Source organism: Hylobates moloch, unplaced genomic scaffold, assembly GCF_009828535.3.
Source record: "Hylobates moloch isolate HMO894 unplaced genomic scaffold, HMol_V3 SCAFFOLD_4, whole genome shotgun sequence".
NCBI classification, from domain to species: Eukaryota; Metazoa; Chordata; class Mammalia; order Primates; family Hylobatidae; genus Hylobates; species Hylobates moloch.
In genome coordinates, this window is record NW_026652279.1 from 89,708,329 (window position 1) to 89,722,942 (window position 14,614).

Consider the following 14,614-nt stretch of genomic DNA (forward strand, 5'->3'; position numbering starts at 1 on the left):
GTAAGCTAATCAACAAGCAAAAAACAACCCCATTTAAAAAATGGGTAAAGGACATGAAGAGACATTTTTCAAAAGAAGACATACATGCAGCCAACAAGCATATGAAAAAAACGCTCAACATCACTACTCATTAGGGAAATGTAAATCAAAACCACAATGAAATACCATCTCACACTAGTCAGAATGGCTATTAATATTAAAAAGTCAAAAAATAACAGATGCTGGCAAGGTTGCAGAGAAAAGGGAACACTTACATACGGCTGGTGGGAACGTAAATTAGATCAGCCACTGTGGAAAGAGATTTTTCAAAGAACATAAAATAGAACTACCATTCAACTCAGCAATTTCATTACTGGGCATATACCCAAAGGAATATAAATTGTTCTGCCACAAAGACACATGCACACATATGTTCATCACAGCACTATTCACAATAGCAAAGACATGGAATCAACCTAGATGCCCATCAGCAGTAGACTGGATAAAGAAAATGTGGTACGGATACACCATGGAATACTACACAGCCATATAAAAGAATGAGAACACGGCCTTTGCAGCAACATGGATGGAGCTGGAGGCCATTAGCCTAACCCAATTAATGCAGAAACAGAAAATGAAAACCCACAAGTTCTCACTTATACGTGGAAGCTAAACACAGTGTACACATGGACACAAATAAGAGAACAATAGACACTGGGGTCTATTTGAGAGCAGAGGGTGGGAGGAGAGCAAGGATTGAAAAACTACCCATTGGGTACTATGCTTCTTACCTAGGTGACAAAATAATCTATCCATCAAACCCCTATGACATGCAATCTACCCATGTAACAAATCTGCACATGTACCCCTTGACCTAAAATAAAAGTTGAAAAGAAAACAAAAAAATCATGTGACCTTGGTCAAATCACATAACTTCCCCGAGGCTAAGTTTTCTCTGTTGTAAATGAGAATATTTGCTTTAACAAATAACAGGATCATTGAGAAGATTAAATTAAATGTGTGAAATGCTTTATTAATCATAAAAGGTCTTAAAATCGTAAGAAATTAGTATTATCATTTCCCCTGTGTAAGAATCTCATAGTACAGTTAAAACACATAATAAATACTCTGTTGATAAAAGAAACATTCTATTAAAAAAATGCTTTTACACCAATTGTGGGGTAAAAAATAGTCAACTGAGCTTTAATATGACAAAAACAACTGATATTTTAAACTACTGTTTCTCTGTTTTACATGCTAAACTGATCTAGTGCAAAGCCCAACTAGTCAACATTTAGAGCCATTCCCTGACTACAATCAGTGATGTAAAAGCAGCAGCTCTGAGATTGGGATAAGTATTGCCTGCTCTCTGCAAGTCCCCTGGCCTAGCTTTCTGGTTCTGACTCTCTGGTGCATAGTCACCTTTGGGTCTCCCGCCCAGGCCCCAGCATGCCCTCTCACACATTGCCACCTTCAAGAAGAGACTAATCAGGTTTCTGTGACACCTGTGACATAGTAAAATCCTTTCACAGACTGAGAAAATTAAACCCAAGGTTAAGATATTTGGTAAGACTGGGCCAGGTGCGGTGGCTCATGCCTGTAATCCCAGCACTTTGGGAGGCTGAGGTGGCTGGATCACTTGAGGTCAGGAATTTGAGATCAGCCTGGGCAACATGATGAAACCCTGTCTCTACTAAAAATGCAAAAATTAGCCAGGCATGGTGGTGCACACCTGTATTCCCAGCTACTAGGGAGGCTGAGACAGGAGAATCGCTTGAACCCAGGAAGCAAAGGTTGCAGTGATCTGAGATGGTGCCATTGCACTCCAGCCTGGGTGACAGAGTGAAACTCTGTCGCAAAAAAGAAATAAAAAAAGTATTTGGTAAGACTGGGGAAAACTATGGTATCCAAGCAAGACTATTAAAATGTCCAACTCTATGTCGAAACACCTTTTTTCTCAAAATCACTTTAAAACCAAGTGGATCAGCCTTAAATATTAAAGGATTTTTAAAAAGCAAGTCCATCTATAGGTTGCGTTACGGATTCAAAATCCACGTTGACCACATTATATGAATTCATGTAACAATAAAAATAACAATTGAAGAATGAAATGATTACTGTTCCCATTAGAGAAAATACAAATGAATCTTAGAAGGGAGGAAAAGATTTGATCATTGGGATTAGTACCTGAGACTGCTTGACCTCTTTCTTTGTATCTTCAGAAGCCAAACCAAAAGCTGGGGAAAAAAAAGAAACATTTTTACATTAGAATTAGCAATTCAGGTTAATTCTCACATCCAACAGTTTTGCTTATAATAAAAAAAGATACTTTAACAAGACATATTTTGCTCATTTTTAAGCAGCTGCATTGCTGCAAACTTGTATTACTGGCTTTCTTCATCTCAGACCTAAAATTATTCATCAACATGAAGCCAACACGCTTAGGCTACCAAGCAAAAGAAATAGTACATCAGACAAATTCAAATCTGTGTATGCCATTTGTGTCTATAGACATAAACTATAAAATAGACGTGTACAAAATACTATTTCTTAGAAACCTTAGGTCTGGTGCCTTCTTAAGCAAAGGGGAATTCCTGAGAATCCAGGAGGAAGAAGTACAAATTCTCACCCTCAAAATCACTGCCAGAGCCTGGCAGGCAACAGAGCTAAATTTGGAGCAAGCTTTTTCCTAAGGGCTGCAAGGTTAGAAGTGTGATGCAGATACTGCTACCAGCAAGCACAGAACCCTACTAAACCCTAACAGAACTCTACTAAGGCAATGGGGCCGGGAGAGTGAGGGGAATTAAAATCATTCCCCATTTAGAATGAATGAATGTTTGGAGTCAGAGCCATAACAGACGAAGATATCCCTAGAGCCACATTTAGGCTCTGCATTAAAAATAATAACAACAACATGACAGTAACACTCTGAAAATATAAAGCAAAATGACAAGCCAAACAGGAAGCTTAACAGAACAAAAAATAGTACCCTTCATTTTACAGTACATTTCTCCTCAACAGCTAAGAGCAAAGCATTGCAGAGTTCACTTTCTCCAATTAGCACTCCCAGGAGTAAAAGGCAATGCCGTAGGGCAGTACTAAAAGGGTGAGAGAAGTTACACCATGGAACAATAATGTACTAGGAGTGTCAGCAGAGGGGGTCCCTGGGTGGCAGAGGAGACCCTAATCAGAAGCAGGAGACAACTTCATCCATTTGGATCCCTTCTAATCCCTCCCCATCCCCACCCCCAGACATCCATTGCCTCAAATCCTGCATTAACATTTGCTCAAAAGAAAGAAATCTAAAACATCTTCACACTAAGAAGCAAATGACTAACATGGTTTCATCGTTTCCATTTCCAGAATGACATTTCAAAAGGCAGGGTGAAACTGAAATGTAAGCCATATGAACCTCTATGCGGACAATTCAGATAACAGTAGACATTATACCAGGCCTCCCCGAGACCACCTCATGTAAAATAATAAATCCCCAATTCCACACCCTCCTTATCCACCTCACTCTGCTTTACTCTTCTTCAGAGCACTTATCACCAACTGACATATATATTTGTTTATCACTTATCTTACATGTCAGCTGATTATAAGCTCCACAAGGGCAGGAATACAGTTATACTGGGTTTTGGTGGGGGGCGGGGGGTGTTGTTTTATTTTTGTTTTTTGAGACAGGGTCTCACTCTGTTGCCCAGGCTAGACTGCAATGGCACAATCTCAGCTCACTGCAACCTTCATTCCTGGGCTCAAGTGATCCTCCCACCTCAGCCTCCCGAGTAGCTGGGACTACAGGCATGTGCCACCATGCCCAGCTAAGTTTTGTGTTTTTTGTGGAGACAAGGTTTCAACATGTTACTCAGGCTGACCTCAAATTCCTTGGCTCAGGCAATTCGCCCACCTAGGCACCCCAAAGTGCTAGGATTACAGGCCTGAGCCACCACCCCACCAGGAATACAGTTTTACCTACCATTTGCCTCCACACCAAAAACACAGCTAGCACACAGAAGGAACTCAATAAATATTTACTTAATAAATGAATGAGTGAAAGTCTTCACTATGGGGGACCCTAGGGTCACATCACATAAAGACCGCCTGCTCTCTATACTAGGCAGCGCCAACCCAGTAAAACAAAGATGTTTAGTGCCCCTCACCTTTATTTTCACCAGGATCTAATGCATTTTCTCACTTTACACACACATACACACACACACACAAAAAAGTCCAATCGTTCCTTCAAGTTCTAAGAAGAAAGGAGAGATTTAACTGCAAAGTCATTTAAATTCTGCTTCTGGGTACTTAATTTTTTGGCTTTATTTTATTTACCTCTAAGCTAATATGCACATTTAAAACCCTGAAGAAGATATCAAAAACAGAATTACTTAAGGAATATCATACAGCGAGGTTGCAACATGCTAACATATCTTAGCACCACAGAATTCCAGAAAACAGAATATTCTGAGAACTTGCAAGATATAAAAACTGTGGTCTAACTAATTCATGACTTTGATTCAAAAATCCATCTCCCACTGAGCGTGGTGGCTCACATCTGTGTAATCCCAGCACTTTGGGAGGCCAAGGCAGGAGGACCCCTTGAAGCCAGGAGCTTGAAACCAGGCTGGGCAACATAGGGAGGCCCCGTCTCTACAAAAAATAAAAAAATTAGCCAGACATGCGGCCGGACGCAGTGGCCCACGCCTGTAATCCCAGCACTTTGGGAGGCTGAGGCGGGCGGATCATGAGGTCAGGAGTTTGAGACAAGCTTGGCCAAAATAGTGAAACCCCATCTCTACTAAAAATACAAAAATTAGCCAGGCATGGTGGCAGGTGCCTGTAGTCTCAGCTACTCGGGAGGCTGAAGCAGGAGAATCACTTGAACCCAGGAGACAGGGCTTGCAGTGAGTCAAGATCATGCCACTGCACTCCAGCCTGGGCGACACAGCAAGACTCTGTCTAAAAAAAAAAAAAAAAAGCCAGTTATGCTAGAGCATGCCTGTCATCCCAGCTAGTTAGGAAGACAAGGTGGGAGGATCCTTTGAGCCCAGGAGTCCAAGTTTGCAGTGAGCTATAATCGTGCCACTGCACTCCAGCCTGGACAAGAGCGAGACTGTCTCAAAAAAAAAAAAAAAAAAAAATTCCATCTCCCCCTCCCCAATTAATTCCGAATTCCAAACAGGACAGTCAAATACCTCTGGGGTTAGAATTTCCTCTTTTATCAAATAAGATAACTTTCTTAATGTAACAGGTCCAGTAGCATCATCTAATAACAGTGTTTGCTTTTACCTCACTTTTTTGCGAGGCCAGACAGCTATATGACAGCAAAGTGCATGTGAACACAAAAGTCCATAGCCCTTAGAATGTAGAATATAGTGCAGGGAAGGTATCTTTATTTGGTACTGGTTCTGAAAATTACTAATGTATCACCTTTTGTGAGTAAGCAGCTAATATTTGATGATGTAACTGTTTAAAGTAGGAATTACATACAGGAAAGATACTGCCAATACGTGAAATAAATTCCACAAATTCTGCTTGTCGTAATCAACACACAATTCCTTTAGCCAGACAAAGCTTAACTGAGCTAAGTTAAACTAGATTTTCTAGCTCTGTCCAAAAATATAGACCTAGAGTTAAAATATCCCTTTAAAAAAAAACCCCAAACCAAAAAAGTCTGTCATTTCTCATCACTCTGCTGTAAAATTTAAAATTCCTTTTTCCCATGATAGATACAAATTATAATATTTAAAACAATGACATAAAAAATGCATCAGAGTTACTTTCCGTTGTAGGAGCAAATCATAAAACAAGATAATCCTTAGAAAAAATGCCAGTTGTTCTTTGTTTTGTTTTGTTTTGAGACAGGTCTCACTCTGCTGCCCAGAGTGGAGTGCAGTGGCACTATCTCAGCTCAATGCAACCTCCACTTCCCAGGTTCAAGTGATTCTCTCCTACCTTAGCCTCCGAGTAGCTGGGGTTACAGGCACGCACCACCATGCCCAGCTAATTTTTGTATTTTTAGTAGAGATGGGGTTTTGCCATGTTGGCCAGGCTAGTCTCAAACTCCTGACCTCAGGTGATCTGCCCATCTCGGCCTCCCAAAGTGCTGAGATTACAGGCATGAACCACCATGCCCGGCTGCCTCTTGGTTTTATCTTTACATTTGTGTAATCTAAATAAATCAAAAGAAATCATCAAGGAACCAAACGTGGCCGGACATGGTGGCACATGCCTGTAATTCTAGCACTTCGGGAGGCTGAGGCAGGAGGATTGCTTGAGGTCAAAAGGGCAAGATGGTGGGACCCCATCTCTCCAGAAAAAAAAGAAAAAAAGTAAAGCTTAGCCAGGCTTGCTAGTGCACACCTGTAGTCCCAGCTACCTGGGAGGCTGACATAGGAGGACTCCTTGTATCCAAAAGTTCCAGGCGGCAGTAAACTATGATCATGCCACTTCACTCCAGCCTGGGTGACAGAGACCCTGCCTCTTAAAAAAATAAAAATAAAAATAAAAAGGAACCAAATATATTGTGAAGGCACCAAATATGCTATACCACTAATAAATCCAATCTTAAAATAACTAACCATTTATAGAATTCTTACCCATAAAAATCCTGGTTTCATGGAAATGAAAGAGAGATGGTGCAAAGAGATGGGCAAAGTGAGAAAAATTAGCAAGGGAGGTAAGAAATTGCCTGTCACCTTCAACAATGCTAACAAGAGTGCATACTGCAATTTGAGTCTGGGCTGGTGACTGACAAAGAAAAGGAGGAGCGAAAGATCCCTCCATCCCGGCCCCAACCAAAGGGGTACACAAGAGTGGCTACCTGAGGCTCAATGTTTGCTGTTTGCTTCATATTAATTTCCAGATTCAGTAGGGAAAATATTGTTGAAAATTTGGCCTTAGTGCTTTAATGTGCAGTTGGAGAAATATTCCAGGGTAAATCATGCTTTTACATGCCAAACTGCTGTTTAAAATTTCCCCTTTTCCATTTTCAACATGAATTCTGGTAAACTGCAACAGGGAACTATATTTAAAGTGCAAATGAGGGCAGGCAATAGAAATCGGACCTTTTTCATGATAACTTTAAATAATTCAAGCCAACAAATGTGTTAGCACATCTAGATGGAGAGCTAAATCAAGATTTTACAACTAACCTGGGACTAAGATTTATAGGCCAGCTTAAGCCCCAGAGTGCAAGAAAACTGGCGAGTAATTAATTGCAACGCATTTAAGCAGCACTAATCAACTCTCTTTCCCTGTTCCTGTGAGGGATCGAGGGACCCCCATTCCCATGCAGGAAAGATGATTGTGCCTTCTACCTCCTAACTTGATTTTGTTCCAATTCTCTTAATTTGTTTTCCCAAACTTTCTCAGGAACATCTATCATAGAAACCAAATGAAACACTAAAAACAAGAAAACCACCAAGCTGCCAAATAACTCCACCTCAGAGGGCTCTGGCAGGAACCAATGAGATATGCCTAAACCTTTTGGCACCAGCTCAGAATATATAAAAAACCTCAGCCAATAGCTGTGGCCATGCTGGTGACCACAATGATAATGACTGGCAGTCTGGGAAGTGTCTAGGTGGTTGCCTGCCCTGCACAAAAGCCAGGAGAGCATAAAACCCGGTACCTGTGGCTCTGCCACCCAGGCCAAAGCTCACAGAGAGCCATCTTGGAAGCACACACGGCTCAGGCGCTCCTTCCAGGCTATGCAGGCTGCCACTTCTTTTCTAACACGCTGGGGGAGGAAGCCTTTGGGGCTTCACTTTCTTTCCTGTGACCTACTTACAAAGCATGTCACCCAGCCGGCTCCAGCCTCCAGCAGCTGCCTCTCCGTGGAGCTTTCCAGGATTAATCCCAGGTCCTCCAGGGGGCCTTAAGCTCCAGGATGCATGGCGCATAGCCAACTTACTTGTTTCCAAGTACCCACTTTGAAGATAATCCATGGTAGCAGAGGGACAGAAACAAACACCCCTGCAGCCCAGCGACAGAGGTAAAGTCTGCCTTTTCTCCACCCTACTGGGACAAATCCACTGTCCCCTGTCCCCACAGTAGCAGACAAGCTGGGTAGCAGCTCCATCTACCATGGGACAGCACCTACAACCATGGGATGGAAGGCCCTGTCACTCCATACTTTTTTTTAAGGGGCATCGGATTTTATTCTCTCCCTCTTGAGTTGCATACAGGGAGGCCAATGGCAGGGTCAACACAGTTGGTGGCAGAAACACCTCAGAAGAGGGAGTGACCCAGGCAGGGTCCTTTGAGGGGAGGGGGTGACCTGGCTGGGCAGGGACCCCTCTGAGGAGGGGGTGACCCGGGCAGGAACCCCTGTGGGGAGCGGTGGCTGGGGCTAGAAATGAGGCTGAAGGTACCAGGGGCCATATCATGAGAGGGGGTGGTACTGGGGAGCCAAGTTTTTCCTGAGCCAGGAACAGCTGTTTGAGGTTTTAAGGAGCGAATGCCCTGTTGAGATGTGTGCCCAAGACAGCTTTCTGGAGGCAGTGTGTGGGATGGCTGTGGGAGGACAAGAAAGGACACAAACATGCCAGTGGGAAGGCCACTGGAGGCAAGCAAAGAGCTCTAAGGGCCTCAATTAAGGTGGCAGTGAGCAGGGGAGGGGTGGGGCCACTAAAGAAGCAGAAGCTGCCGGCTCTGAGACAGAGCACCCGAGTGGGTGGTGAGATGGGAAGGGAGGGCCTGGGGCTTCTTAGAATAAAGGAGGGTAGCACGTGTGAGGGAAGGCAACTTGGTCCCCAGCATCCTGAGGATACGCGAGTGCAGATAGGCAGGACAGCCGGGTGCAGGGGTGAGCCCAGCACAGGGGTGTGCGTGCGATAGCCGCTGCAGCACTAGAGTCTCCACAGCGCACCGGAACAGAAGCCAAGGCTCGTGAGGCCAAGGACGGCTCAGGGGAACTGCAACATTTAAGGACAGAATTGCAAAGGAGACAAAAGGAATAGCCAGATGGGGCGGAGAAGCAGGAGAGAAGGCAGCTGTTTAATGAATCCTTTCAAAGAACTCTCTCCTTAAAGCTGCACTGTACAACAGAAAGATGTGGCAGTAGAGGAGACCCAGGCTGGGGCCCTGCCTGAGAAGTCATACAGCATGAAGTCAAAGTACAGAGTACTTTGTACTGTGTACAGAGTCAGGGTGCAGGTACTTTGTACAGAGTACAAAGTATACTCAAACCTCCTAGGTTCAAATCCCAGCTCTGCCACTTAATAGTTAAGCAACTCTCTGAGCCTCTGTTTCTCTCCCTATAGAGGGAAGAAATGGAACAAGAATTAAGTAAGTTCATGTATGTTCAGGTTCAAAAAAGTACCTGGCCTATGGTAAAACCTACTGAGCCTTTTGCTCAAGTGCCAAACAGTAAACTCTTAGGAAAAGAGATCTGCTGCTGGGGAAGATGCCAGGACAGTTTAGCTAGCGGAGAGAAGTAGTGAGGAAGGAGGCCAAGCCTCCCACCACAGCGAGGCAGCAAGCGTGCAGACACGATATTCCTCCTTTGAGCCTACTATCGACTCAGATACGATCTAGCTCCATCTGAAACTCCTCTCCTGTTTTATCACAGAAGTCATGGGAAACACCGGAATATTAGCTTTTCTTCACTTGACAACAAAGTTTGATGAGACCAACATATTCTATGGGCCAGAGGGTAAATATATTTACAGGAAGGACAGTAGATAGTGAAAAAAAAGAGAGAGAAAAATAGAAAATAACTATATATATTCAAGAGGGAAAAGATCATTTGGTACTTTGATTTGCATCTTATTTAAAAACCATCACTCAGGATATGCAAACCAGAAAATTGCAACTCAAAACAGTTTTGGGGGTGAGATTTAAAACCCCACCCTCACTAGCATGTTCCATAGCCTAAGTCATAGGAAGGGTCAGAAAAATCCTTGGTCACACAGCCTACTACAGAACACACCAAAGAGGAACACGGCGAACATTCAAACAAACAAACAAAAAATTAGCACTTTATGCGATTCCTTTAAATTGCAAGTGTACTACTGAACAGTTAACTGTCAGGCTTAATTTATAAAAATATAATTTGTGATTAACTTTTGGGGATCTTATTAATTATAAGAAGTGGGTCTTTAAAAGTACTCCCCTTAGTGTGCAGATGGGTAGGTGGATGGATAAACAGACGTACAGATAAAGTAAGTACCTCTTTCAGTACCACTCAATCCATGGTACACACAATCGGAGATGCTCTAAGCCTTTAGAAACTTATTTGTATATTGCCCAAAAACCTTTGCTTTAACAACTCATGGCTCTAACTTTTGATACTCATGCTCCACGGACTATGGTCTCCTCAGCAGCATTTAAAAATTTGCCAAATGATCCTGGAGCCTGAGACAGACTTCTTAGTTTTAGTTCTGGTGTTTCCAGTTCCTTTCCCAAGTACACAGAAGACCTGACTGAGGAGTAGGCCTCAATGCCACACTTTGCTCTCTCCAGAACAACTCCTTACTTTAAGGCAAAACAACCATTGATCATCTTTTGTTTTGTTTTGTTTTGTTTTCTGAGATGGAGTCTCGCACTGTCGCCCGGGCTGGAGTGTAATGGCATGATCTTGGCTCACTGCAACCTCTGATTCTCCTGCCTCAGCCTCCCGAGTAGCTGGGATTACAACCACCCGCCACCATGCCCAGCTAATTTTTTTTTTTGCATTTTTAGTAGAGACAGGGTTTCACCATGTTGACCAGGCTGGTCTCGAACCCCTGACCTCATGATCCACCCGTCTCAGCCTCCCAAAGTGCTGGGATTACAGGCGTGAGCCACTGCGCCTGGGCTTGATCATCTTTATATTCCAAAGATATTCACAGAAATCACCCAGTAAGAGTCCTAGTTTATATCCAAGCCTACGGTGGCCCAGGCAGGGTTCTCACACCTGGCTTCACAGAAAACTTACCTGGAAGTCTCATTTCAGATCTTCTGAATCAGAAAATCTGGAGCCAGAACGCAGGAATCTGCAGTTTAACAAACAGGGGCTTCTTTAAGACACTCAGGTGATTCTCATGTGTGCTGAAGTCTGACACACATTGGGAAGGGCAACTAGACAGGAACTCAAGGGAACTGAATGGGGCCATTTTCACAATGGGCTGAGGCCATTTAACTTCCTTTATTTCACTCAGCTCATAAACAAAAAACAAGCTCCTCCATATCCCCCCTCAAGGACCTGGAGAAGATAAATTCAAAGTGATGTGTAAAGAGCCTTGAGTTTCTTATGGGAAGCAATGATGTAAACTAAAATGTATCATCTTTTCAGCTACATAAAATATTCTTTTAGGAGTGAAAATAAGTCATATCCCTAGGAGGAAATGGCACTGCTATACTTAAGATACATTCAACTCTTATTTGATGATACTTATACTTGTTTTTGTTTTTATTTTTGTTTTGTCTAAACCCTCAGCTTTACAACATGCAGATACATGTAGATAAAGACTGCTTTCCTCTCCAACTTCTACCAAATCTTTGGTATATATACATTTTGAGTAAATGCTTAAATGAATTTATTCTGTTAATCAAGACTCTCTTCCTTAAAAACAAACAAACATAAAACAGCCAAGTGCAGTGGGACATTCCTGTAGTCCCAGCTGCTTGGGAGGCTGAGGCAGACAGATCTCTTGAGGTCAGGAGTTCAGGTCCAGCCTGGGCAACATAGCCAGACCCCCCAACTTTTTTTTTTTCTTTTAGACGGAGTCTCGCTCTGTCACCCAGGCTGAAGTGCAGTGGTGCAAACTTTGCTCACTACAACCTCGGCCTCCTGGGTTCAAGCGATTCTCCTGCCTCAGCCTCCTAAGTAGCTGGGACTACAAACACGCGCCACCATGCCTGGGTAATTTTTTTGTATTTTTAGTAGAGATGGGGTTTCACCTTGTTGGCCAGGTTGGTCCTGAACTCCTGACCTCAAATGATCTGCCTGCCTCGGCCTCCTAAAGTGCTGAGATTACAGGTGTGAGCCACCATGCCCAGCCAGACACCCAACTCTTTAAAAAAAAAAAAAAAAAAACCTACTCAAGTTGCCACCTAATATAATGACCCCCCAAAATAACCTTCCAGCCAGACCTGTCCTCTACAGACCGAAATATCTAACTGCTCACCTGACATGGTACCTGGCCACCTCACATGCATTCTGAACTCAACTTGTCCAAAACTGAACTTACTCAGCTTACCTCCCCCTAAAACTAAAAGTCAAAGTATATTTCAAAATATTGTGTAAGTACTTAATGCCATAGAACTATACACTTAAAATTCATTACACTTAATAAACCGTATGTTATGTACACTGAACCACATAAAACTGTTTTTAAAAACCCGGTCCTCCTCCTTCAGTGCCCACGTTAGTAAACAGCACTACTACCCATGGTGGATGTGACAGAAATGTATGACTCATCCTTTCCCCCACCCTTTCTCCCAGCACACTGAACCCAATCAGTCCCAGAGTCTGAGAGATTCTTAATCATCTCTCACAACCTGTGTCCAGCAGCCTCCTCACAGTTCCCCATATCCACAATGGCCCCCTCCAACTCCTGCTCCATCAGACAGCCAGAGTGAGTTTCAGGAAATGGCAGCCATATCACATACTGCCCCATTACAGCCCTTCAAACACTTCCCTCTGCTCTAAGGATGACCCCAAAATATGTCCCCTGATCTGCAACGCCCTGCCCAACCTGGCCCCTAATGATCTTGCCAGCCCTTCAGTCCTCCATCCTTTCTCCACTTGGCTCCTTCACCACCAAGCTCTGCCCCCCACTTACCTGATTTCTGCTTCCCCTTTGGGTCTGAGCTCTAATGTCACATCCTCTAGGAAGCCTTCCTTGACCCTTACCCCACAGTTTCTCAAGCTTGGCACTGTTGGCATTTTGGATCCAATAATTAATTGTTCGATGGTGGGGTGGAACTGTCCTGTGCCTTTGTAGGATGTTCAGCAGCACCCCTGACTCTAGATGTCAGTAGCACCCTCTGCCAAACCAGCCCCTGGGATAACCAAAAAGTATCCAGACAGCAACAAACGTTCCCTGGGGTACAAGATGGCTCCCTGTTGAGATCCATCTCCCCAGTCTAGGCAAAAGCCATCTATCTCCCTGCAGCATGTTCTCACAGCATCCTGAACATCTCTTCCACAGCATTTAGCACAGACACAATTCGTTCTGCAGTCATTACTGTTTAATATCACCTTGCCTTTCGGGCTGCAAGCTCCCAAAGGGTAGAGACAGACTAGATCTGTCTTGTTCCTGCAATATCACGATGCCTGACACACAGTAGGTACCCACATTACCCTGAATAAATGAGAGGCTTTGGGCAGTTTTTCCTTTTAATACTATTTTTAACTTGACATTCTTCTAGTAGTTCAAGTCAACACCTACGTTAAATCAGGTTTCTTTGGGAGTTGCTTAGTGACTAGAACTTTGAAATCATGGTAGTAAGGAAGAACTTCCTCAATAGGTCTGATGAACCCTTGAAACTCACTTTTCCTTTATCATGGAAAAGATGGGATTAACCTATGGGGACTCCCATATATTGTTCTTAAGAAGTAATCTGTGCAAAACCAAAGATGGATCACACATAATGCTACAAGAGGAAAAACAGAACATTTGCAAATTTTCTCTAAGTAGTACCTTTATGCCTAAAAATTATGCTTGCTTGCTTGCTTCAAAATGAGTCTAGTAAAACACACACAAAAAAACCTGGCTCCAAAAGAGCCAGTTATAAGGAAGTGCTCAAATACCGAGCCCACAATGTTTGTCCCCCAGGAAGTTACCAAACGGGTCAGAACATCTCCTTCGAATTCACACTGCTATTTGAAACAGATGCTCTCCCTCCCTCCCTCCCACTAGCTTAGCTGTCAGCTACTGGCAAACTCCCCTGGGTCAAGTCCATGACCTGGGGGGCCATGCCAATTCGGGGGTCCTGGACTACCTGGATGACAAAGAATCCATTCAGAAGATTACAATCTGTGCCAGTAATTTCTGCATACTGCTTTAGAAATAAAGAGAAGGTTTTAAGAATCAAAAAACACAAAACAACCTGGAATTAGGTCTGACTCTTGGTGTCCTAAAATTTCTGACTCATTGCAACGAAAGGAATCCGGGCAAGACCTGGCTCAGAATGAAAAACCATCCCCAATTTTGGCAGGTGCTAAGAAATACAAAGTTGGTTCACACAGGGAAGAGGCAGACAGGGATGTGAAAAATAAAAGCTAATACCTATTATTTTATCAATATCATTGGTTCGAATAAGCTTCTTCTATCAATTAGGATTAGGTTTGGCAATAGGATTAGGTTTAGCTGCATATAATCTCATGCAATACAAGTCTGCAAACAGGCAATGCAGAGCTGACATGATGCTCCACATCCATCTGGCATCCAGGCTTCTTCTATCTTTCTCCTCTACCATCCTTACTACTGGCTTCCATCTTCAAGGTCACCTCATGGTCACAAGATGGCCACCATGGCTCCATCCATCAGATCCACTTAATAGGCAATGGGAAGGAGGATAACACAGAGCAAAAAGGCTTGCATCCCAGCTGAGTCGGCCACCTTGAATGAGCTTTACCAGGAGCCCCACCCAATAATCTCTAAAGATATCTCTGTAGAGCACTAGCTGCCCCCATATGAAA

The 14,614-nt window shown here is 43.4% G+C and overlaps 1 protein-coding gene across 5 annotated transcripts in view; it reads right to left on the reverse strand.

The window, feature by feature from the left end:
* B3GLCT (beta 3-glucosyltransferase) overlaps positions 1-14,614 on the reverse strand; it is a 137,953-nt gene that overhangs the window by 120,654 nt on the left and 2,685 nt on the right. For all 5 annotated transcript variants that reach the window (XM_032150532.2, XM_058437706.1, XM_058437704.1 and 2 more), the window contains exon 2: positions 2,167-2,216. In XM_032150532.2, coding sequence (XP_032006423.1) covers positions 2,167-2,216 — 50 coding nt within the window. The remainder of the gene's footprint in view (positions 1-2,166; positions 2,217-14,614) is intronic.